Source organism: Chamaea fasciata, unplaced genomic scaffold (assembly GCF_029207755.1).
Source record: "Chamaea fasciata isolate MVZ Bird 193981 ecotype frontalis unplaced genomic scaffold, bChaFas1.0.hap1 SCAF_3, whole genome shotgun sequence".
In the NCBI taxonomy this organism is placed as follows: Eukaryota; Metazoa; Chordata; class Aves; order Passeriformes; family Sylviidae; genus Chamaea; species Chamaea fasciata.
In genome coordinates this window covers 29529088-29556461 of record NW_027094088.1, presented here as the reverse complement: position 1 = coordinate 29556461, position 27374 = coordinate 29529088, and the positions used below count along the sequence as shown (strand labels likewise).

At 38.2% G+C, this 27374-nt stretch overlaps 1 protein-coding gene across 3 annotated transcripts in view; it reads right to left on the bottom strand.

The window, feature by feature from the left end:
* BABAM2 (BRISC and BRCA1 A complex member 2) overlaps nt 1–27374 on the bottom strand; it is a 163800-nt gene that overhangs the window by 50050 nt on the left and 86376 nt on the right. For all 3 annotated transcript variants that reach the window (XM_066178460.1, XM_066178459.1, XM_066178458.1), the window contains exon 7: nt 26041–26150. In XM_066178460.1, the coding sequence (XP_066034557.1) occupies nt 26041–26150 (110 nt within the window). The remainder of the gene's footprint in view (nt 1–26040; nt 26151–27374) is intronic.

Genomic DNA, 27374 nt, shown 5'->3' with positions numbered 1-27374 from the left:
TTTCATGTAAACAGAGCCACTGTGGCTTGACATGCTAATATGAACCATGTTAAACTCTTATTCATTTAACAAGGTGATACCAATCTGCTCAGACAGTTTTTACAGTCCCTTTCAGAGCCTTTACCACAGGAATTTGTGTAAGTCTGTTTTGTTTCCATGAACACAAATAATTCAAAATTCATCCTAATACATTCTCTTCAAAACACAGCTATGGATCACATCACACAAGGGCAGCCTTTGGTAGGTGGAAAGACTGAGAAAAATTCTCAGAAGAAAACACTGGCACTTTGGAACTCTGGTCTTACACCAGAAGTAACAAAGGCTCCTTCTGTAAAAAGGCAGACACAAGTCTACTTTTAAAACAGAAAAGGCACAAAATACACCCCCAGGTCTTTACTGTGTTAAAACTGAACCAGGGAGCCCATATATACACAAGAAACTGGAAATCTCATAATGTGTAACGTAACAGCAGCATTTAGGTTGGTCAGAAGGTGAATACAGGTATTCCCAGGATTTTGTTTACACTGATACCTGGATTCTGGTCATGGAGCACATTCATTATAGCATGTTCTGCAAGGCAAAGACTGGAGCAAAAAATCCTTTTCACAAAGACTCCCTTTATCCGTGAAGAGATAATGAACATTGATAGTGCATATACAGATATCAGTCAGGTCACGAGTCAACCATAGACACTTCTAACCCCTAAACTGTCTTTAAAGCTGTCCCTCTTTCCCTTTGAAGCTGCAAATACTTACATGGTCATTGAAAGACAGAAATTCCACCTTTACATTACCTTATCATTCTTTAAAGGATTTTATTAATATTACTTACTGTTTAAGCTGCTGAGTGGTAGGATAATGGGATGGCCTAAATGGCATCTGCGAGTATATTTATTTACGAATAAATATCGGATGCTTTGATAAAGCAGCCTCTTTAGCTGAAGAATGACATTTTCAGAAAGCTTTTAAATAACTTCTGTTCTGCCATTTAGTAAGACTGAAATATTAGGATTCTACATCTAGAATTGCTTCCTAAATAAAGCATTCTCTTTTCTGAAATTATATTAAGGCTCTTGAGTCATACAGATACGTAAAAAAGATCAGATGATTACCAAAAATAAAAAGCATTGAAGCAGTACTACAAGTCTTATTAAAATAATTTTTACCCTAAAAATGCAAAGTGTTTTAAGAACACATAATACAATTTGTGTAGAGTGCTTCTACTGATTGCTTCAAATACATTAATACACAATCCTTGATACAATTTATGCCAGGGAATGAATATTATTGTACATTAATTAAAGCTGAGCAGAACTCACAACTACTTCAGAAGAAGAGTACAACCAGAAATTCTCATGCAGGTCCTCAGCATCTTTCAAGTTGAAGTTTACTATTCAGCCATTTCAGTTGATCCAAAGTTCTGCCTTCCACCAACTCATAACAATCATCAAGATCCTACTTGATAGTACCTACTCAGGCAGGTTAACTGTTTTCCTATTTTACAACATTTAAAGAAGGTGCTGCACACTGTCTATGCTGTCGATCTGCAACCACAGAAGTACGTTATTTCAGACTGAAACAACTTCACAAGCTTTTTTTATTGTAAAGATCTGTCACTCATCAAAAGTTATTTTTGAATTGACTAAAGAATGTAAAAAATGAAATCTTCCATGTTATTTAAATCTATGAATAGTGTTTTAGAATTCTAGTTTACCTGGGGCAGAAATAGCTGATTTGGAGCTCCTGCATGCTTAGGTTATTATTTTGTTGTGATTACAGTTCTCAGAAATCATATGCTCTTGCTTTTTCTACTATTTCCTGTCTTCAACATACAGGCCATCATTGGATGTTTCAAAGCGAATTATAATGAATATGCTAGCTTATGAAGATTTTAGGTCTGCTGAAGTTGGAGTAAAAAATAAAAAACCCTGACCCTACAAAACCAAAAAAACACAGCTGTGAATTTAAATCTAAACTTCCCTGTGTATTGCCTGTGTTCACTGGGCTTCCTTCTTGCAAATGACTGAAAGCTTTTCCTTTAGCAACTACTTCTATAGTGTTTCTTTGAATACTGATAATTTTTAATTCCTTTAGAAATCGCAGTGGTTACATTGACAGCAAAGAAGTCATACGCATCTCACACATTCAGATTTTTCACTTTTCACTAAGAGCTCAGCGTAATGATACAATGCCATACAAGCCCAATTTCACTTCAGATTAATAATCAGGCATAGGGTTAAAAAAAAATAAATCAGCTGTTTCGTGATACAAATGAGGGAATGAGATTTGATCCTTTTTTCCTGAGGTAAAATCTTATCCATCTTGGTTTAAAATAACAATGCACTTAGAACTCTGGGATTTGGATCTACCATACCTAATATATTGTTTCCAAGCTAAAAAGAAAGCAGTAGTGAAATGAGTCTTTAGTACCATGCATCTAATTCTGATTTCAAAAACGACAGCAAATCCAATAACTCCTCTTATTTTATCCTTTCTCTCGTTTGGTGGTTCAAACTTGGCATTTGTATAATACAATACACTATTTATTTATTTATGTATTTATTTATTTCAGTTACTACAACCTTGGACACATAAATCCTTATCTGAACGTCTCCTTGATAAAATGAGATATTGCCTTTTTACCCCTATAACCACCTGCACCTCAGACGTAAGCTCATATACAAAATGCGTAATATTAAGTCAATATTTTTCCCCCCCAAACCCCCAAAAGAATCACAATTTCAAAGTTTTGGTTCACACATCTGCAGTAATTTATTCTCTTCTGCACACATGCTATAACAACACAAAGTTATCAATGTTAATATCATACCAATATATGCACATGACCTAATAAAGGTTGATGAATTACTTCTTTATGAGTTTTATGTATGTAAACATCAGCTATAATATTCCACAGATGCAATCTCTGTATTTCTTTTCTTCCTGACTGCCTGCCAGTCAATGTTTGCCCATCTTTATTTGCATGAATCAGGACTATTCACAGGACAAGTAAGAAGGAAGTTCACGAGTAGCACAATAACCAAGTATGGTTTCCAGTGGATTTCTACAATGCATCGGACTGGCTTTTCACACGAGCTGCATTAAAACCACAGCACAGCATGAGTTCAGTCCTTATAAACATCAGAGGAACCACACTGGAAAGATGTCCCAAATGCCTTTGCCAAATGAAAAGCTTCAAATGCTGTTTATGCCTTGCAAGACATCAGAGCATGCATTCAGGAGAGGAATCTTGACTGGAGTAAGGCTTTTTTCACCTGATGTTAAATAAGGCATGAATTCTGATTGAGAATTAGAAATATTCTAAGATTAGAATATTTCTAATTTCTTTCTCCCATACTGACTCTCTGCTCACTAAATACAGTGAGCTTCAGCACTGTGTTCAGCACTGAATACAGAGGGGCTTCGGCCTCTCCTTCAGGTGCCAGTATCTGCCTCTTCTTAGTGGTCATATTCATGAAACTACAGGAATTTCCTGTTTTCAAGACTTCTACCTTTCTGCAATTTGTTTTCAAATTGACCAGCAGGCTCAAAAAAGTTAGCAGGACAAAAATGACAAATACCTGTATGTACAGATAACATTATCATATTAATTTTACAGCAAACAAAATCTATTTTCTTAGGAAGCCAGATTAAAAAAAAACCCCAATTTCCCACCACACAACATATCTAGGGAGGAACTGAAGTCCTTGGCAGAGGTAACCAGCAGGAAAACAGCCAAGACCTCAAGCTCTGTCTATGAAGAAAATTATACCAATTCCAAGAAACCCACCCCCAAACCAACCCCAGTGATTAACCTGAAAGCTTAAATAAAAAACTGAAAATCAACTATTAAACTCACATTGCACATGCAAGTCAGAGAGAGGACAGTGTTCCTCAGACACTTCCCGAATAAGAACAAGCGTAGGAAACTTCATCCCATTAGGTAAATCATTTGTCAAAAGTACCATACCAAGAGCTTCTACAAATACCTTCTTAACCACAACCCCAGGAGTGCTATAATATTAGCACTTCACTTTCTTTACCATTAGTGCACACAGGTGCATACTCAAAAGAAAAGGTTCATATAAAGTTCTGTAAACCCGAGGTGCCAAAGGAAGGTATAACTTTACACTGTCACAGAAAAAAACATTGATGCCTCTTGATGGATGGAAACTGAATCAGTAAGGCAAATCTATTAGTCCTAAGGAAGCTTCAAAACAGGACTCATTTGAAATAGCTATCTCACATGGAAAACCTCAGCCTGCAACCGAAAATTTTTTAAATAAAAGAAACAAAAGAAAAATATTTATAATGGAAAACATGAGGCAATTTCCAATTGCAGCAAATTTCAAAGGTTGTTTGCTCTCCCAGCTCCCAGCTTTACTGGAAAGCAGGAGTTACTTAATACCACTGAAAACATCTGACAAAGGCCTTTTAGTCTAAGCTTAGAGATATGACCTTTTTTTTCCTCAAAGGTCCAGAGCAGGCATCTATTAATCTTTATAGTTTTGGACATGTGTATTTATGACTCTCTTCTTGGGCAGTACCCACAGGGTAAAATTTTTATAGATTCCACCAGCCAGTTGACTTTTTTTTTTTTTTTAGCTGGGAATTTGTATTAGCAAAAAGGCTCTAGAATTTCTGGTAGTTGCACAGTAAGTTAACTAATCTTGCTTAGTGGGTAGGAAAAGAAGGTGAATGAATCAACACAAGGAAAATAACGGTCAAAACACCAGAAGGTGATGGAAACTTGTCTATGTTGACTGGGTACAGCAGAAAACATGGAAGCTTTACCACCACTTCTTAAGTTAGAAAATATTTTTGTACTCTGCCCATCTCCTCCAGTTAGAATTTTAAAATCTAATGCAAAATGCATGTGTCAAGAAAGGTCCTGTAATTCTAGAAACCAGTTCTTCTACTATCCAGCCCCACTGCCATTTAAAAAACATTGTACAAAGGAAGACCTATTAGTACATGTCCTTGCTGCTCTTGTTTTTTCCACCACTTGACTTGCCAGAAAACTCTGAGCAGTTCTTATATGCTGAAAAGGGGGAAAAAAATCGACCAGGAACCGGCTCTTAGTGGGTTCTGTTTATCAAGATTTTCTAGCAAAAGCTACTCACCATTTGATTTGCTACTGATTTACTGTAAAACAACTGCCTGTTATGCAAGGGTAGTTAGCTCTTGCAGGACAAAAGCCCTCCAGCACAAGTCACCGCAGTTTAAACTGCTTTCATTTGGCGAGCGCAGAGATACTCCTGAATGTAGTTCTACATACTCTTTTTTAAACTCCTCTTTAGTTTCTCATAAGGCTGCTCAAAGACTGATCAACCCTTGCTGGAGTCAATGAAGGTCATCTCAAGCCCTGTGTTCTCTGTTGTGCTGATGATGGACATCACAAGCGAGAACTCAATGACCATTTAACATCAGCAAACAGTAGCCCAAGAGCCACCTGTACCTGCAGAATCATCACCACTGGTTTCAAGCAGAGCAAAACTAAGGTTTTTCACTCAGATAAAACCAAGTCAAAGGAAGTGGCTGTGGAAAGGACAAAGCCATGATGAAAGCTGGGGTTTTTTCCTGGGAGGGCTTCCCTATGTTTCAGGTAAATGGGTTCATTTCAGAACCCCCCTCCAGCATGCATGTGTGCACAGGCACTGTGTAAAGCTGTACTGATTCCTTCGCAGTTAGGGGTAGCCCTGCCTCTCACATCTAGGCAGCTCTTAGAGTCTCTAAGAAGCCTAAGTAAATAATTAGTTCTAACAGTGGGGTTGTCAGCAGGAGGGTTCACTAGTGACTTGTGCTGCTTAAAATGTTCATAAACGATCTGACAAACATGTGAGCTGCCAGGTGGCAGTTCAGGGATGACAGGTTATTGACGATAGCCAAAACAAGCTCCAACCATGAAGACTAATGAACGGGCTTTGAAGCAAAGGAACTGGATGAAAGTAAGAAAGAGGAGATTTAACACAGATGTGTATGAAGTGATACACGCAGAAAAAAACAACCCTAACCAAAAATGCAAAATGGGCACCAAGCATTCAGCTGCTCTCAGTGATATGATCAAAGTTCAGTTGAAATGTCAACTCAGCACAAAATAAAAAGTCAAACTAAAAAGAAGTATGGGATTATGAGGAAAGAAGTAGAGAAAGAATTCCTCTGCAGCACAACTCAGCCCGGAAACCAGAAAACGAGGACAGAAGACTGACTACCATAACATGATGAGTGATGTTGAAAATGTGAATAAGCACTGACTAGTTGCTGTCTCTTCCAATACAAGTGTAGTGGCCAGCTTTGCACCAAGCTAACAGGAAGAGCTAGTTTCAAAACTAAATGGAGGTACATTTTAATGCAAGATGTAGTGGAGCTATGAAATTCCCTGTTGCAATATGTATGCAAAGGGTAGGCTGGACAAGTACACTAAAGAAGAATTTATTCAGGATTACATATGAATCAAATGTCCTCAGCCACCAATGGCTTAGGGCTGGAGAATTCTTAGGGCAAAATACCATATGTCCTAGCCCTCTTTCTATGAACTTTGTTATCATTTTGCACACGCATGTGATTTTCTAGTGGGGCGGCATATTTAGATGATACTGCAAGGCAAGTTACAGTGCAAAATTTTAATCACAAACATGTATCTCTTTATTTACATAAAAAAATTAAAAGGATTGTCACAGTAGCATGTGATTAAAATAGATACTAATCATTTAAATGATGGTGTTTGCTTAAAATTGCAGTAAAAGTAGTTGTTAGAGTAACCTGAACTAATGGGGAGAAAAAGGCAGAACTTTAGGATGGTTACATTTTCTTTTCCCTCAGAGAAGGTTTTAAAGTAACTAATTTTGTGATCAGTAAAAGGTGGCATACCTTCAAAGAGTTTTAGATTTAATGAAATGAAGGAAACATTCAAATAAATAAAGATCCACCTCTGAGAACTTCAATAGCTCTGCAGCAATGACCTGACTTGTCTGACATGAACTCAGGCTGGGTGAAACATCTGGAAAAACACCCCATCTGAAGACTTGCCCTCTTCTGCAAGTACAAGTGATATGCCAGCGATCATTTTAAAAATGCACACCTCTGCAAAACACACCATGCTACCTTCCCCACCCCAGCTTAACATACAATCCCTCTGACAATATCAACAGTTGCCTAACATGACATTTCACATACCACCACGATTTGGATGGCATGTGCTTGAAAGAGAACTTGAAACATTAACACTTAATGTGATGAGGTTTAGGAGAAGATTGAAGGAAGTAAACTGAGAATTAAGATTACAAAATGGCTCTTTCATTCCTCTGTGGGGATGAAACAGTATGAACAAAACAACCAAACCCCAAGTGCTATTTACTTTGGGAAACAGGGTATGCCAAACTTCTCAGAGTAGGTGGAGTCAAGTAAGGACACAATTACCCTAAAGACACCACCAGCAAATTGCTGTCCACAGTGATATCCCTGTGTACAGGTATGGCTAGCTGCAAGACGCCAAGAGAGGACAAGCTGTCCCTGGAAAGGAGTGTGGGGGGATGCACCACCACACAAGCAAACCCCATCCCCTAAATACGGCCATGATTTAGAGATGCACTTATGCACTAGTGAAGATCCACTTACAGGTGCTGGAGTTTTGATTAAAGGCCTCTTACCTTTGTTACTGAACAAATTTTGTACTTAGCTATTGCTGCTGCTTGATTCTATTTGTGTGCTCTTTGTTTCTGAGCTCCTGCAGTATAGAGCAGAGATGTGGGTGATGAGATACAGCTACCTCTGTTTAATCGTTTTTTTGACAGGCTTGGAGAGAGAAAGGGAAGACAATGACAAACATTGTACTTGATACAATGCTCTTCTCCTTTCTATGGTGTTTGGGAGAGTTATAATGCAAGCTTGGTCATTCTACTAGAGGGAAGTGAGGTAAAAGTATTAGCAAGTATAACTAGATGGCCCAATGTCCAATTATTTCACGTCTTGCAAATTAGCACATCTCGGTACTGAAATCCACAGTCCACGAAACAGCATTTCATAGGACAGCAACAAAAAAACAATCTCATATGAGCCCTCCAAACTTAAGATAAAAGCCCACAGGAAGTCTGTCTAAGTATGGGAGATAAATTCAGTAGCTATGGTCAAATCAGTCCTTGGCTATTTCACTGGGAGTTCAAACAAGACTTGTCAGAATTATAGCATGGAAGAGATTATCAATCCAGAAGTCTGTTGATGAGGAATTAAAAGACAGCCAACCCACTTCCAAAGTATCATTCAATTTCTTTGCTACATCCAAATCAGATAAAAATCAATCATTAACAGATTCCCCAGCCTTCCTTTTCTTACTAACTTCTCACCCCACATCACTGTAAAAGGTCATTGAACTGATACTACCTTGCTAAGATACTGCCAATGTCCCAGCAGGAAGTTACCAGAAATTTCCTATTGTGAAAGAATATAAGTTGTACTTTTAAGCACAAACAAGTTTAGGAAAAAAAAATTAGAACACCAAAGGGAAAAAAAGACAAATCTACACTAAAGAAGGATCTGAAGGGTGGATACTATTTGAGAATCATACAAGCTAGAGGCAAGGGGGGGAGGGGGGGCATCTGAGACACTTCAGATTTGTAATTACATTGGAATTCTATGCTGAAAGGTGGAAGTGGTCAAGAAGAATGGAACTATCTCATCCTTTTATGAGAGGTAGATTTCCTGAAAATCTGTGTTGTTTGTTTTTAGCACCTGAACTACACAAAGACACACTTCTCAAACATTAAGGAAATAGAAATGATTTGCATCTCTGCTCTGACTGACCTGACTACATGAGAGCAGCTTTTTGTTAGAAATTAGCAATTATAATAGTATTACTGAAGAGGCTATGGGTCATGGTTATATACATCACAAACTTTTCAAGTGCTACATACTAATATCTAGATTGTTCCTTGTAACTAAGTCACCACTTTATATTCTTCAATACTGCCAAACCTGTGACATGCAACTGTTACCAACCGATTTAGCACATCCATAACTTTCTAATATGATTGGCATTGTACATAATTTCAGAGCATGAAAGACAAAATTGGTTGGGAAACATCTAATTTTCATCTTTCAACATGACAATACATGAAAAATAGCATCTGAAATGCACAAATTTGTTGCCTAAGTAGGTGACTTCAAAATCCATGTATTAGTTGGGAAAAAAGAAAGACACCCAGGTCTTTACATGTCAAACTTACACTCCTACAGATTGTGTGAGTAACACCTGCTCCAAATTGCTTTCTCTTTGGAGACCTACTTTGAAAAGTGACCTATCTAAAGCTGTTGTCAGTACTTGGAAAAGGCTATCTAGCCTTCAAGGAACCATGTATTTATTCAGTATCTAATTAGTTCAGAACCTGAAGAGCATTGATGCAAACCCGGCAGGGACTAAAAGTAACTAATTGTAGCTCTTCAAACCAAATGCTGGGAAAGGTTGGAACTTAAGTCCATGGTCTGATTTTTCTAACTTTGCAAGAAGAAATAAAAATGCAGTACATGTAAAAGCAAGGGAAGCCTGGAGAACAGCTGACTATAAACTATTACTTATCAAGTCTCAGGGTACATGTTTCATAATCCCAAAGAAACGAATATTTTTTTAGTTTAAATTTTTGTACTTTGCCTTGAATATCTAGCACTCTACTATCTGTTTACCAGGAAATCCCCAGAACTGCTAAATTCTAATGAATGATCTGGACCTGGTATTTTCATCCTTCCCTCAATGTAAATACACATTAAAGGGGAGATGAAACACAGACCACTCCAAAAGTAGTAATGCCTGGAGAATAAAAGAGCAAAAGCTCCTAGTTGGGGAAAAAAGAACTATACTTCAAGAAAGTACTTCTGTTTGTTAAAAGAACAAGATATAGTTTATGATTTAGTTTTTTCAAATTTGTTACTTTAGTTGAAAAAAGCTCCCAAACCCAAAACTTCCCCTCCTTGTGTTACTTTGTATACAGGTTTTCCTTTTTCATGCGGTACTACAACAAGAAAACTGAAAGAGATATTTCTTCTCCAACAGTTAATTCAAACAGATCATTTGAATATTTTCTACATAAACCAGTTTTAAATAGCCACAGTTCTGACCTTATGTCATTGTGATTGGTATCCTAATAAAGGTGAAGGTGCAAGTCTCCTCAGCAGGTACCACATCAAGACTGCCCAGACACTGCAGTAACTTCAAAGGACCAAATTAACTCCCAAAAGACACTTTTCTTTTTCCTTCCTGAGGATTTAGATTTCACATTGCATTACAAAATTAGAAGCTGAACTTATCAAGGCCTACTGCAGCATTCTGAGGAGAACTGAATTTATGCCATATTGCAAGTGTAAGGGATGACAAATAAGGCATATCACGGGATCATAAAATGGGCTGGGACTTTAAAGATCACCTAGTTCCAGCCCCGCTGCCATGGGCAGGGACACCTTCTACTAGCCCAAGCTGTTCAGAGCCCCATCCAACCTGGCCTTGAACACTACTAGGGATGGGGCATCCACAACTTCCCTGGGCAACCTGTTCTACACCCTCACTGTAAAGCAAATTCAAAACTCCTTGAACATCATCACCTGAATTTCAGAACTACTTTCCCAAAAGTTCCCTATGAGTTCCTGTAACACAGCTTTACATGCCCAAGTCTTAGCTATATTTGTCACCTAAGACAACTCCAAATGCACAAAACCCAAATTTTAAGTCGCAGATAGATTTTTCACATGCATTGAATTTCATGGTTCAATCCAAAATATAGATCCTACTACTCATTATATACTACTTGAGCTTTTTGAAAAGTTATGATAAAGGAAAAATTTGAAGTCATTCCCCTAGCAACACATAACAAAACTCATTACTTTCCCCTTGAGCACTGATTTTATGATTAAATAAATTTATCAAAAAACTTTTTTATTGTAATATCCAAGTGATAAACAAACGAATTCTACTTCCACCTTCATTCCAGGTGTGAATGAACACACTGACTGGAAAACTTACACTTCCTCAAACTAATTATTTCTTATTTCCAAACAAAGGCACTTAGAGAGCCTGAAAATGCCACACAAGCAAAAATGATAGAGCATTTAAAAAGAAATCCCCCATAGTCAATACACCAGAAGTCATCACTGAATCATCACTGCCCTTCAGGCTTCCACATACCCTCTTTCATCTCCTTTAGCAGAATTCAGATCTGCCAAACATGAAACAATTCTGCTTTTGTGATTTAGGATTGAAGAGTTATCCACCTATCTATTTGCTGGTATAATGAAATCAAAATCTGGGTTGAGAAACTTACCACAAGATCAACTGTAAAAATATTACTATGGTGGCTAACAACAGTTTCTAACTTATTAATCCAATCCAATCAGACAGGTCTACGCCTGTCATCTTTGCCCAGATTTGAACTCCTGTTGCCCAAGAGAATAGAAATTGGTGATGCAGGAAGAAATGCTTAACTCTACAGTATTATTTGCTTGTGGCTCAGCAAGCACTTAACCACATATGTGAAGCTCTGCCAAGATGTCCTCCTACAACAAAAGAACTTAAGGAAAAAAAAAAAGAGAGAACACAAACACAATCAGTAGTTGGCAGATTTTGGGTGGAACACTATTTACCTACTACTCGTTCTTAAAATAGAACCTAGTATTTTTACAGGTTTTAAGGACTGAATTAAATTAAAAGGTCTTTTCTGCCTGCCTGAAGATGCAATTTTAATCAGCTTGCCAACTGCATTATCTATTTATCACTAGGTTACTGAGATATACTGGTGGGGTCGAAGCGCAAAAAAATGCCAAATTATCAAAAAGATCTTTTTTATGGTAGAAAAAAAAAACTTCTTCACATACTGAATTTTTTTAATTTCCATTTCTTCAGAGGACACAGCACAAGTAACACCAGTGAGGATGCTGGAGGAATCTGTATCAGTGCATCTAAATGTGGATAGCCTCAAGACAGCTTATACAGTTAAGGCGGGGCAGTAATTGAGGAGGGTAACTGAGAAGACATTCTGCATTAAAAAAAAATTGCCTATAAAAGAAAGAAGACATTTCTAAGTCTAGGAACATTTATCTGGTACAGATTATCAGAGCAAGTCCCCGTTTGCTTCTAGTTTACCAATCATGAAGTCTTTCTGACACACATGGATACATTCACACATCCTGATAGCATTTGGTACTATTTTACCCCAGAAGGGTACCGAGAAGATAAACACATTAAAGTTTGCAAAACCAGATATTCAGATTAAAAGACAGTAAAACATTTTATCAGTACAATAGACTATGCAAATTGTCTATACTGTGTTCCTTGCATAATTTCAAATCGAGCTTGGACATACTCCTAAACATTTAACAAAAAAAATCCTTTCTGGTAGTGTGGTAATTGAGACACGAGAGGGATGGCTTGTTGTCAAAAATAAAAAAAAAATAATAAAATGCATTTTAGACGTGAACCACCATTGTCCATTTGACCACCTCAGAAACCTGAGTTCTCCTTTAGTCCCTAAAGGAATGGTGAGAGAATGGTGTGGAAGACTTTCCCACAAATTTTCTCAGTTTCCTTCTGTGGCTTAAGAAAATAACTTCATAAATACAATAACTATGTACTAAAGGAGTATGTACATACAGTACAAACATAACCTATCCAAGAAAACTGCAGAAGAATAAAAGAATGTGCACACATATAAAAAATGAAAAAAGCCACCCCAAACCATGTCCTTTAACAGGTCACTTGTACAAAAGACACTACTGCTAGCACAGTGTGCTTATAAACCCTCTACACCCCTACATTCTTGACTTTAAAGGGAGTCAGCTGTAGGACCTTGTTAGATATTAATTAACAAAAAACAGGGAGTTGCCTTGGTGAAAAGTAAACAACATTCCAGTTGCAGAGTCTGATGCAACATGGGTGGTTGCATATAGACTCTACGATTAAACTATTAAACAAAATATGCTGAACAGATTGGTGGATGAACAAAAATAGAATGCTAGACTTCCACAGCATTAGTATAACAAACAAAATCAGGATAAATCTATCTTTTTTCTAACATTTTAAGTGTACTCAGTTGTATGTGGAAAGCACTCAGCAATCCCAGTTGCATTGCCAGGATCATTCACTGCCAGCGACTAGTGCTCTATTTCAGGGAATTTATTTACTTTTTAAAAAATTCTGCTATAGTATGTGAAATTAAGAAAGGAAAATACAAATTAGCATCTGTGTATTGAAAAGGCAACTTGAAGCTTTCAGTACACAGAGCCAAAAAGTGAAGTAAAAGACATTTCCCAGTATTATGTGCCTTGGTGTTGCAAGGCGTAACACTACCCATAATACTGACCCAAATTCTTCAATATTTGCTGTCATGCACTGCTCTAATTTATGTCATGTACCAGTCCAAAAGGACTATGCATTAGTGATACTTGTCAGAATGCAGAAAACTCATGCTTTCCCTTCAATGTGACAGGAGTGAGATTAGAATGTCACTGAACTTTGTATGAGCTCATCATGACCTCCAGCCAGAACAAATCCTAGACAGCAATATGTCCTGAAGAACTCACCTGTCCACGCTGCTGGGGAAGCATGATGAGACTAACTAAAAAAGCCTTTGCTTCCACACTGCAATATATGGCATACTGCTAATGACATTGTGTAATACGGCTACAACCAACTGCACAGCGTCAGTCTGAAGGGACATTTATGACCCAAGGACTGGGACAACTGAGGCCTTGGGATTCTCAGACTGGACTTTCAAAAGAGGTCCTCCCCTACGGAGGGTGGCAGAGCAGCAGACTGGCTCCTCAGGGAGCCTGTAGGATCTCCACTGAAAAGTGTTCAAGACATGGACAGAGTCTGCAACACAAAACCTGAGCTAGCGCTGGTGGCAGTCCCATGCCAAGCAGGAAGCTGGCCCAGATGATTCAGAATTCCTTTGCAACAAAGAGCTCTATGACTCTGATGTGAGAACTATTACTTATTTGCTGCAGAAGAATTTTCCACAAAATGATTCCATCTATCCTGGGTTAAGGAACTCGATATATTTTATGAATGGATTTGACCTCCAAAATTTTAACGTAACACTACGAAAAAAAAGTAAAGAAATTCATAGTAGTGAGAAATACCATCTTCTTAATGCTGAGACATGTAGTCTAAATAGAATACTGTCACAGAGGGGAAAAAAGGTTTTTTCAATTGTATGTAATCTAGGATTTGATAAGTACAATTTAACGGAATGTTTTCGCTTTCACTGTTGCATAAAAATCCTGAAGGTTTCACTTCTTTTATAAATGGAAACAATTAATTGTGAAGGGAAATAATGTTAAAAGAAATGTAAAATAAACAGTGTTTAAAAAAGTAATGCTAAAATGCTTTAAATTAAAGAAAAACAAAGGCACTGGAATCACAGTCAACACTAAATGGTTGTTCTGGACATGTAATGATTCTCGTATCACACAATTAAAAGGGCCGTTAGGCTTTTATAGATCAAATGTTACCTAAACTTTCAACAAGATTTGCTTTGTCAGGATGTACATTCATCATTCAACTCTCCTTGCAGTTTCTATGTCAACTGCAGGAAAAACTGCTACCTGACATGCAAAAAACAGAGCCTCACCTCTTGAAAGTGAAACAAATTTTCAGAGATGTGTGCAGAACAGAAAACGAACAGCCAAAAGAGAAACCAGAAAATAGAGATGGAATGTAAAGAAACAAAAAACCAATAGAAGGTAGAATGAGAAACCTAAGTGATAAGTAAATGAACAAAAACAAGTGTACTAATTTAAAACAACGGGATTTGAGGAGGTAGAAAGCAAGTTACACATTCATTACAGTCACAAAAAAACCACAATGCTTGAGCCATGGAACAAATTAGGAGGATCACTACATAATTACACATACATGCCATCTAACTGTCTTCCCATTACAGAGCAAAAGGAAGAAAATACATCTGGGAAGTTGACTAAAAACATGACCTGAAGGAACTACCTCTACAGAATGTCCCAGAAAGCCCTGCCTGCCTGGAGAAGTCTAGGGAAGAGCAGTGGGCTGCTGCTGCTGTGGCACACGCAACCTCCCAGGACAGACAGAGGTTGCACAATTGTTTGGGTTAATATCAAAGGCAACCTCAAAGAAAGGAAAAGGAAAGGAAAGCAAGCAGCAGCCACACTGAAGAGCAGAACTGCTTCGCACGCAGTGCTTAACATATGGAATAAACAGTACTGAGGCAACACAAGGGAACAATTAGTCTAAACGGTTTTGTAAATACCTTGGACAAATACCAGAAGAGAAGAATACTGAGGAAGACACTGACTAATTCGGGGGAGGGAAGGGGCCTCGATGGCTTTTCTGGCCTCCCTCTGTCCTTACGTGCCCTGTATTTATATTTGAACACTTGCATTACCCAGCATATAGGCTATTTAAGGTCAGGAAAGCATAGCAGTAGCGCAGCTGCCTCCAGCAAGGAGTGCTTGACATCACTAAACCACACAGAAGAGCACAGCCCTTTCATTGGCTTCAACAGCAAATATCTGCAAGCAGAATTGTTTCGCTCTATTTGTACAGGTTTTTCCACTGCACTGTGGTGTCTGCAATTTCAGTACTGGCAGAATTTTGTCCACTGAAATTGTTAAACAGCTGAAGTTTCCTCTCCATACATTTTTAGTGGCCCCTGGCCAGAAACCAGCTCAAAGAATTTAATTTTAAAATTCAGCTAAAAAGAATCTATACTTTCATCATCTGAATTTTCAGTTCTTGCCAAATTTAACTTGACTTCTTCCATGAGTTGTTTGACACGTACTGCATGCACATACTAAATATCACACATGAGATCTCTCATTTATATTCTGTAATATTCTTTGCTGACACACAAGTATGTTTTTCCAAACTATGCATAGAAAGAGTCCCAGACATTAACACAATGGCCACATGATTTGTTGCCTATAGTCTGCACTTTCATTTAAACATAGCTGAAATTTAGTGTAGTTAGAGGATGCCTGTGGCAGGTTCAAAATTCAACTAATCTCTGTGATTTTTTAAGGGGACTCTTCAGAGTAAAGGAAAGAAGTTCACATCATTCTTGAAGGGAAATCTGTTATCTAGGAAAAGACTGTTCAACAAAAAAGTCTCACCCTTGATAATGTCTTTTATACATTTTCTCCAGGTAGGTCCAGTGTGCAAGTGCTGAAAAGGAGCTAGGATTTCAGCTAATGTTCACATCAGCCAAGCAGCTTGTAGTAGTTAAGCAGCAGGACGGACTGTGACTGTCTCATATGCCTTAAATAAAATAAGCAATACAATGAATCACATTCTTGACAATAATTAGGGAAAAGGAAAACCCCAGAAATTCTGTAGCCACATTTTAAAAATCAGCCATGATTTGTTTTGGGAAAATGGCATCTTCCTGTAATGGATAATTAAGGAGGTATTAATGTTCCTTTCAAGAAGGCATCAAGTTCAAAATGCCACTGATTATTTGCAGGAAAAATTAGGCAGAAACCAAAGGAAATTGAGAGGTGGTACCCAGTAGTACTGTGGGGTCAAGAAGTTTATGCGTAAAAGGCAAGTGGGCAGGGGAACCAGCTCTCATGGTAATGTCAAAGAGTGCACCATAATCCTTTATCACACAAACAGTGGGGCCAAGACCCTCCCCGTATATTCTCTCTCCTGCCCATCAGATTCCCCACACTTCACAATTCCTCTGCCACACTCAATTCATGCTCCCTGTACTGCCACATTCCCTCCTGGAATATCAGTAACAGGAATGTGGTTCCTAGCCGGTACTACTAGCTCTCCCCAATGGGGAGATGGGGGGCAGAGGGAGAAGACAACAGAGACAATCAAAACTGAGGTCTTTCACATTCAACTTCATTCTGTGTTTCACACTTGTCAGGGGTTGTTTCTGAAAATCCCTAACTTTTCACTTTCCTGTGGACAGAGATTTGCACCAATTGAATGTGGCCACCTGGAAGCAAGCATTAAACAGTAGCTGAATTTTTGTTAATTGTTTTAAATAATAAAATAGAAAAAGTCCGAGGACAGAACGCTTATGTGCAGATCACAATTAGAACGAAGTTCTCTGAAAACAAATGATTTAATCACCATATTCAGAAAGCAAACCACATATCCCAAATATGCAAAAATCAACTTCAAGAAAGCATACTTTGTTCAGATGCTACATTCTGTAGTGGTGGGTTTGCATTTACATCAAGAACTGGGAAAAATACCCACGCAGCAACAAAAGTGGGTTCAAAGTGTACTCTAGGAAATCTGAGTTTTCATAACTGTTGAATAAATGTGCCTTTCCATACCCACTGCATTTTCTGCCAAGATTCTAATTAACTCATTTAACTACTGCTTGACAGTTTTAGTAATTATTACCCAGTTAGAATGAATACAGTAGAACAATCAAATCTCAGCTCCGATCTGAAGGAAAAACCTTCCATGACCTGCTTGTGCCACTTTCCATCCATTGCCAGCAGTCCTGGCTAAGCAAGGAGGCCCCAGTTGACCGGACATCAGCAAATCCAATGGCCATGTATAAGGAGGAGGATCTTGGCAACTACAGGCCTTGTGCTGGGGAAGGACATGGAGCAGATTACCTTGAGTGTCACCATGTGGCAGGTGCAGGACAGTCGGGATCAGACACAACCAGCATGGGTTTATAAAAGGTGGTTCTGCTTGACCAACTTGGTCTCCTTCTGTGACAGGGTGACACATTTAGGGTATGAGGAAAAGGCTGCAGATGTTGTCATTGACAGGCCTTTGACATAATTTCCTACCAAATTCTCCTGGAGGTGCTGGCAGCCCATGTTGGACAGGTGCACTCTTCACAGGGTAAAAAAACGGCTGGATGGCCGGGCCCAGAAAGTGGTGGTAAATGGAGATAATTCAGCTGGCGGCTGGTCACTAGTGGGGCTCCCCAGGGCTCTGTTTAAAATCTTTACTGATGATCTGGACGAGGGGATCAAGTGCCCCCTTTCTGAGTTTCCAGATGACACCAAGTTGGGTGGGAGTGCTGATCTGCTGGAGGGCAGGAAGGGTCTTCAGGGAGATCTGGACAGGCTAGATCAGTGGGCTGAGGCCAGTATGAGGTTCAATAAGGTGAAGTGCTGGGACCTGCACTTGGGTCACAACAACCTTTTTGCAACATTAGAAACTTGGGGAACGGTATCTGAAAAGCTGTCCAGTGAAAAGGACCTGGGGGTGCTGGTCAACAGCACTGAACATGGCCCAGTGTGTATCCAGGTGGAGAAGAAGGCCAATGAAATCCTTGTCTATATCAGAAATAACGTGGCCAGCAGGACCGGGGCAGCGATTGTCCCTCTGTACTCAGCACTGGTGAGGCCACACCTCGAGTGCTGTGTCCAGTTCTGGGTCAATCACTACAAGAAGGACATTGAGGTGCTGAAATGTGTCCAGAGAAGGGCAATGGAGCTGGTGAAGGGCCTGGAGCACAAGTCCTATGAGGAGAAGCTGAGGGAGCTGAAGTGGTTTCGCTTAGAGAGAAGGAGGCTCAGGAGGAACCTTATTTTGCTCTCCAACTACCTGAAAGCAGGATGAAGCCAGGTGGGAGTTGGCCTCTTCTCGCAAATAACAAGTGGTAGAAGAGGAAATGGCCTCAAGTTGCACCAGGGGAAGTTTCGATTGAATATTAGAGAAATTTTCTTCACCTAAAGGAATGCCAAGCATTGGAACAGGCTGCCCAGAGAAGTGGTGCAGTTACCACCCCTGGAGGTATTAAAAAGATGTGTAGATGTGGTACTTAGGGACATGGTGGACTTTGCAGTGTTGAGTTTATGCTTGAATTTAATGATCTCAAAGGTATTTTTCAACCTAAATGATTCTATGATTACATTTACTGATAAATTACCAGAAGCCTCAAACTTGTCAGATAATTTTAAAATTTGATGCTGTCAATAACTTTAAAGCACTTTTCCTCTGCAACAGCAATTTAACTCCAAAAAGGTAGTCTTTGGAATTAAGTCTGTTTAAGAACAGAGAAACTACTGCTTCAATTGTGATTTCTCAGCAATTTTGTATCTAACCGTTGCTTTTTTTTTAAAGCAGAATTTAACACCAGTTTGCTGTCAATGAAAGGAAAAATAACTTGGCCCCAGAAGAACTCTGAATTCCCCTACATATAAATTTTACCTGAACCTGATTTTTCCATTGCATTTTGAAGAAACGCCTAGTCAGTACTTGTTTAGGTTGACATTTAACCACAGCTACCAGACCCTCCTGCTTGCTCCATTATTGCCATACCAAATGCCATACAATAAAAAGATGACACCTGCTTCAAATTTCTTTCATCAGCCTAATTAATGTTACAGAAAACATTTCAGAGAGTTCAAACTGTCCCTACTGTTGGTCCAGAGTTCTTTAGAACAAAAGGTCCTACATAAAACGCCCTCAAATATTCCTATTAATTCTTAAGTGTGAAAAAAATCCAGCCACCTGTGACAGACACAGTTCAGTACCAATATGGATTGTTTCTGTTCATCAGGCTTCCTTTTCCCTACAAAAACATTTCAGGAAATGAAGATGAGACCTGCTTTGTGTGCTCTAATGTCTTAAGAAAATAGCCAAGAAAGGCACTTCAGTACCGCATAAGGAATGTCTGAATAGCAATAAAAATACCCTCCAACCCTCTAAACTCAAAGAGCAACAGAGGCAGTAGACAAGACAAAAATGTTTGGATGTACAAAAAAAAGTAAGGTTTTTTGTAAAACTGAAATGAACTTCAGTATCAAAATAAACACAGTCTAATAAAGTAATTTAAAAAATAACCTCTATTGCAGATAGAGAGGAAGATTTCAAAAATACTAAGTACTGACCTAGCTAGTAATGAAGATGACAGCAACTTTTTACACTGTTGCCAGGATTAGTTTTGACTAATTAAAAGTGCTTTTTGGTAATCTTGTAAAATATAAAAGTCTAAACATATGGGCAACAAAGAACCTTAGTGAAAAACAGTAAAGAACCTTAATGAATGTCTGACGTCCCCCCAGAAATTACTTTGTTCTCTTTTTCCTTCATTATTACTCTTTGTAGGTGGATAAACATGCCTAGAAGCAGTGATATCACAATCAAATCCCGAGGAAGATATTTTAGTCGAGTACAGCTTTATAACGATACTTAGAAATGCCTGTGTTGAAACACGGGTTATTACAATGAAAGGTGGCATACTCATAGCACATGACAACTAACATGATACAGAACTGGATGTTCAATTAGGGTAGCCTGAAATAAATTATATGTGCACAAGTGAAAAAACGCAACAACTTAATGGAGAGATTCGATCTAAAGGAATCAAATTGGTTTAAAATTTGTGAAGTTTCTGTAGACCATTCTACCCTAGTCAGAAGTATGCAGAGGGAGTTGAAGAGGGCTGTGTTGAATCACATTTTCATTTTCTTTTGTGATCTTTTACTAATTAATTTTTCTCTATGTGTCTTTCAACCATACAAGAAAATACTTTAAGTGATGAAGTGCTTGATACATTATGTAAAAATACTCCCTCTACCATCACATTACAGAACCTTAAACATCCAGGCTGACACTCAGAGCCTGACAAAATCTCCAGAAGAAACAAACCCTTCCCAATACTCAGCTCTAAGTTTTGCTGTGATACTTGAGGCAACACTAAGCTCTGGAGTGCCACAAAAGGTACGTCAGACCAAAAACTGTCCCACATCTCCTATACAGAGAAACAGGTGCTTCATTACCTAGCAACAAAATCAGTCCCGCTGAACTGCCTCAAGTATTTCATACCTTGACAAATAGGTCTAATTGCTTAGTCTCTTAACTGACTTAAAAATCTCACTAACTGAGCCATTTAAAGACAGCATTAACATATCCAGCATTAAAGCACCATTTAGATGATGGACACATAATCTCAGCTCTCCTACAACTATTTCCACTAATTGCTCTATAGCAGCTTCAGAGGGAAAAAGAAAAAAAAAAGAAAAAAAAAAAAAAGAAAAAAAAAAAAAAAGGGAACAATCAGTACGGTTGAATACCTGGAATAGAAGTACAAGCCAATCTGCTTTGACTGCCAGTCCCAGTCTGTCCTGATCTCTTCTGAAACTGTCAACACGCCACCAAAAGTTGGTAGCAGGAAAACAGATTATATTTTGGACCCAAGAAGAGCACAAAGCAGAGCTAGATTGGCAATCAGGTTACAGTACTGGCTGCAGTTTCTGAAGACTTGGCTGACAGGGGCATGGCACACACAACAGGCAGTAAATATGTCCGATGCACTGGCCAGGCACTGACCAAACAAAGCTTAGTGAAACAGGAAGCACTGCAAAGCAACAGTCATTCCTCCCACTTCCCATGTCTGCAAAGATGTTCTGGAATCTGAAGAAGCCATAGACTGCTGTGGATGACTACTATCAATTCTACTGAAATCATCAACTCACATGAATAATCAGGTATGCCAAATTGAAGACCTTCTGACTTCTACAAAGCAGACATATAAAAAGGCCTAAGCACAACCATTCATTTAGGGACTGTGTATTCATAATCTGTCTGAAACAGCAGGCTTCTACTGGTAGCAGCATGGCATGCCAGCTTCAAAGGTGAAGCCCTCCACAGCTCCCCTGTGTCTCAAACATAGCAAGAACCGGTACTCAGCAGAAAATGGGTAATATTCTATGGTTTTCCTCTTCCAACTCCCAGCAGAAAGCACAGGTAACAGACAGGAAACACTTCAAAGCAAACACACATTTCATTTTCTCTTCAAATTTTTCTTCGATCAGTGAAAAACATACAGGAACATTCAAAGCCTGAGAGTTAGAGCAGGTTCTTGTTCTTCTCCCTTGCCTGTATGAGAAGGTTAAATGCAGTCACCGAACTTTGCATACCACCCTCAGTCACGAAGAACCTTCTGGCACAGCTCCCAGACCAGTAAAAAACGACCATTTCAGTCCCCAAAGCATGGAGCCTGATCCATTTAAGCAAAACAACTTCTACTGACAGCTGGTTTTCTTAGCATATTCACGTCTGCGTATTTATCAGAGAAAAGCCCTCCAGGACAACAGTGTTTATTGCAGGATTATTTCTGTGAACACAGGGAACACAGCATTCACTGAGCAACAGTGTTTCTAGCCTAATATAGTTTTTTCTTAAAACGTGAACCAAGATGAACTCATTTTTATGTTCTTTAGCATGGATGACTCATGAAGAGAAAAAAAAATCACATACATTGAATTTTTTCTCTTAAGAAAAAACCGCAAAACCTTCTGATCCACATTCATGTATAGTATACTGACACAAACTTTTAAGCATTAATATAGAAATCCATAGAAATATATAGAAATATATAGAAATCCATAGAAATATATAGAAATATATAGAAATAGTTCAATCCTGCGCCGATTCTTTGTATTTAGAGTCTAACGACTTTTAATAAATGGGAAACACAGATATGATGGGCAGTTTTATTACCAAGTTCCATCCCATTCGAGTATCTAGTGTACTTTCCCTAGAAAGGCAATTTTGAACAACAAGATGCTTTCTACCAACAGGTTTAGAGCCACTATGGACAACTCATGGAAATGCATCAGACACATAAAAGGTAAATATCCCTGCAGGTCCTTATCATGCCCAAGAGCACTGCTGTGCCTACCTAGCTCAGCTGTATAACCCTCCTCCCAAAGCACAGAAGCTCACAGCAGAGGATGGAGAGCAGCCTGAGGTAAGTCCCCTGCCCTGAGGTGGGAGGAAGGGAAGGATGAGCTGGGGACACACTCACAGATGCTGACAAGCACCAATCCCTCAAGCTGTGTGGTCAGTCTGTGTGGTTTCTCAGCTTACCACTTCCTACAGTAATGTGCAGAAAAGGTTTTCTATGATACTACAGTAAAGATGGTAGTTTTTTAAAAACAAATACATCTCATAAATATCCCATGTTCAATTTTAACTTGATCTAATTTTGAAATAATTGAAAGTAACTGTTATTAGCATCTGCTTGATGTAATGCAACAAAAAGTCAGAAGAATTATCAAAACTACAGAATGTAAGCTTTTTAAGTGACTGATTTCAAATGAAGGCAATATTAAAAGTTGCTGTTAATATGTTTTGAACAAATAGTATCAAAATGAACTTTTCAAATTAGCATGTTTTAATGAAAGAATTAAACCAGTATTGTTATGAATAGTTATTGATCAGATTTTTATAAATTAATACAAGTATTTCCCATCCCTAAATGTGGGGTTAGTTGGTTGATTGTAAGAACTGCACCTGACACACTTGCAGCCAGACATCACACCATACAAGTCAATAAAGCACCAGTATTGACTTGAATGATGCACAGTTCTTCTCTACTGCATTTCTACCTGCTGCTTCAATGTGTGAACCTTTTCAAGCTAACCACTGTACTAACACCTTCACCCCAAACCATAAAAGGTGAACATTTCCCTGATTTTGGAAACTTGTCTTCTGGAGTCTATGACAAAGTACAGTCAAAGTCTTAGAAGTATTATGCCTACAATCCATTTAAAAAAAAATAGAGCAAATGTGTTTTACAAAAACCCTTCAAAGCAAAAAACCTATATTCACATTTCTAGGACTTAAATTTGCTGACAAGATCTGTGGGTATGTACCATTTTTAGAAAGGACAGTGCGGGAATGCATGTTTATATGGCAGAGCACAAGAGCAATGAAACCTCTTGGGAAAGCAGGAGATAACTCACTTTACACAAACAGGCCCTTTTCCTCTTATTGCTCTACAAACCTGAAATGTTATTTCATATGTCAGGAAAATGCTATTCCTGTTTGCTCATTCTTCCTGAAATGAACACATTTTAGTATTACCAAAATAATTGTGGGAATTTGGTATTTTTCACATTTTGTTGAGTTCTTGGGAATGCTATGTTGGGAACCATCAACAACTACTTGGTACACCTCAAAATCTGCTGCATAGAAAAAATACACTGGTAATTTGCTTACATGGCTTTTGTAGATCAAATTACTGTGAGCAGCAGGAAAGACCTTTATAAGCAGAACACAATTCAAATGTAACATGCCATGGCCTCAAGTCATTAAACTAATCCTGAGGGCTTCTTGAGGCTTTTTGTACTTTTGGCAAAAAGTATAAACAAGTACACATTGTTGCTTCAGTTCCCAAACATTGGGAAGTTAAATATCTAGACTGACAGCCCCTGCTAAACACAGCAGAGATTGGTTTTGGGAAAGAACAAGAGAGAACTCTATGTTTGCTATTAAAGCACAATTATACAAACACTGGAAACATACCCACACATTTTTCCAGGACACATAAGAAGTAGCCAGTAGCATAAAGGGAGCTGCAACAGCTCACAAATAACTTCAGTAATTATGCATTATCAGTATCTAGATACTATGGTGAAAATGTTACAAATGCAGAAAGAGATTGACTTAGATGATTTAAGTATCTCAACTTCAACACACAGATAATGTGACAAGGTGTGGCACAGAACTCCAGGGTTTACTGGCATGATTTTAACATGACTGCATCAGCTATAAATGACAAAAGCCATAAATACATCAGAATGTCAGATACGTACCAATACCACTCAAGTATCTTTCTGCTGTATCGCTCTACATCACGCACCTAAAATCAGATGCTCTTTAGGGCACTGAGAGAAAATGCAATACTTCTGGAAGACAAAGACTCCCTTTGTATCACTATTCTGCTAGGTATCAAGAGGTTAACATCTTTCTAAAGATACTGCTGAAAGGGGGAAAATACGCAGTGTATTCATCATTAGCTCACGGGTGATTTAGACAGATATACCTGGGTGGCCTGAAACATACTTAACCATCAACATGTGACTACAGCTGGAAATACAATGGAAACTAATGGTAGCCCATCTGCTTTAAGAGTTCAGAAAAAGAATCCTTTGGAACATAGAAAGATAATTACATATTTGACTACAATTATTCCCTCAACTAATGCTGACAAAAAGGAATGAATTAATGAAAAATATGAAAATGTGAAAGCTACTAAATACATCATCTGTGTGTTTGCACATGTAACCTATGTTTTCTTAAAGTATCTCAGAAGTCTAATGTCTTTATCTAAGTCAAATTCTGGGTTTTTTTTCTAAACTGCATCCAAGAGTTTATCCAGATCAATACTCTGTTGATCAAAACTACAAGATACCATATTTCTTCACTCACACACACTTTATCCCCACATTATTATAAAATTGTGGTAGTCAGTATTTCCCATCTTTCCTCTACACAGAAGAGTCATCACCAGTTCAGATGAAAGTCAACTGCCCTATTAGCAAAAAAAAAAACCCAAAAAATGCATCACTGAAACCATGCTAGCCCAGTTTGAATGTGGTACACCTGAGAAGTCTAAGACAGTTATTTTTTTAGGCAGTATATGACTGAAATACTGAAGACAAGGAGAATCATTAAAACATTCTCAATTTCAGAAAAAGAATAAAGGAAATTTAATGAAAACAGATTGATTTTTAGTCCTCAGTCTTCTATTTTACTAGTAAAAATCCATTTCTCAGCAAATTTTCCAACTGGTAAACAGGTTAGTAAGGTTCAGTGCTCTTAAAATGAAATATTCAGATATTCTCCTGAAAAAAGTAATTTACTAAAGCTGCAAATTCCAAAAGCATAGTTAACCAAGCCCTTTAGCTTCTATAACAATAGTTAATTCATATGGATCATGTTTATGCAGAGAACTTACCTTCTCAAAAGAAAAAAAAAATCAAATATTCCCCCCCACAAAAGCTATCACTATGCTGTACCATATAAGGCATCCAACATATACTGCCACAGGAAAGGACAAGCATGGTTTTCAGAGATTGTGATCCTATAAGAATATCACATACAAACAGAATTAGCTGGGAGAAGATCTGTCATTTCTCCATCACACACACCACACACACATACGCACAAACACTCGCAGTAACCACTGTAACTTCAAGCAATTTAAAGCAATAGTATGCTATCATCTAGAATGTTATCACAAATATCAGGAAAAAATGGAAAAGTTCTGATATGAAATAGAATAAACATTCCAGAAAAAACCCTCTCACTCACTGTTCAATACGTGGGGAGAGGTACAGCTTAGGAAACACCTGAGTAGCTTCTGCGTCCTCAAAACTAACAGAGAGAAGTGCAACATCTTCTCCGGGGTCTTCATTCACATCCTGTACATATAAAAACAATATTAAATGGTTATTAAAAACCTGAATATTTAAAAGCTTCCAGATAAGAACTAATAAGTCAAATACAAATTTATTTAGGACATGCTTAAGTGAGGAATCTAAACTGCAATCATTGCAAAACAGGTTGCAAATTTATTCTTTCTTACTATATTGGCACTTTAAATATATTTTGGTCTGCTGAATTTCCTTTAATGTATCAAAATAAAATTACTGAGTTATGAAGTATACAGTACTGTAGCCCTTCTTCAATTCCATGAACTATAAATTTCAGTACAGATACAAATTTCATTTTCAGGAATTCCTGGTTTGACATCAGATGCAAATGCCAAAGGGTTTTTAAAAATGTTGTAATATCATTGTGTTATGACCACACATTCTGTATTTGTTATTTTTCAAAGTAGTTCACGGTTCAAACTTTCTAGTGTATTGTATTCAACTCCTGGTGTGGATGAAAAACATTTTTGCAATTAGAAATTTATATCTAGAAGTCACTGCACCCCAGTTTCCTGCAAATTAAACCTATGCATTACTTTCAGCAAAGACTGCAGACTCCAGGAAAGTACTACAGGAAAAAGAAAAAAAGCATGCTAAATACAAGTTAATCTTAATGCATTCACAGTTGAGGCTTTCTTTGTATCAGAACAATCAGTTACAGCTTTGGGATCAACTAGAACAAATTGCTTCTGGTTAGGATCTGACATCCCTCCAATTCATAAATCACATACAGTACGAACAAGTGTATTTCTGCCACGCACAACTTCTTTTAAGCTGTTGACCTCTAGTTAGAAAGTAATGAGTTAGCAGCACAGTCACCTTCACTGAGAGCAAATAATACAGTGCCACTTTCTGCTCACAAATAAATCTTTCAACATGTTTGTTCATATGTACATAGCAACTTGCCAACATGCCTTTGTTCTTATCTGTTTTGGAAAAATAGGAGAGGAAATAAGATATGCGCTCAAAGCAGGATCAACATGGTGCAGAGTGCCCTGGTATGCTCTGTCCTACAGGCAGCTGTGAGGAAGGAACAGGCAAACCACTTGAATATTCTTAGGAGGCCCTGTCCTATGTGGGAAGAAAAAAAATTAAGTGACTGCTGAGTGGTTTCAGGAAGGCAATCTCGTGCCATTTGAAGCTCTGGCAGGACGGGAGCTGTTGATGTCCAGAGAGACGAGCTGTGTACCAGCTATTATGTGCAGAACACTA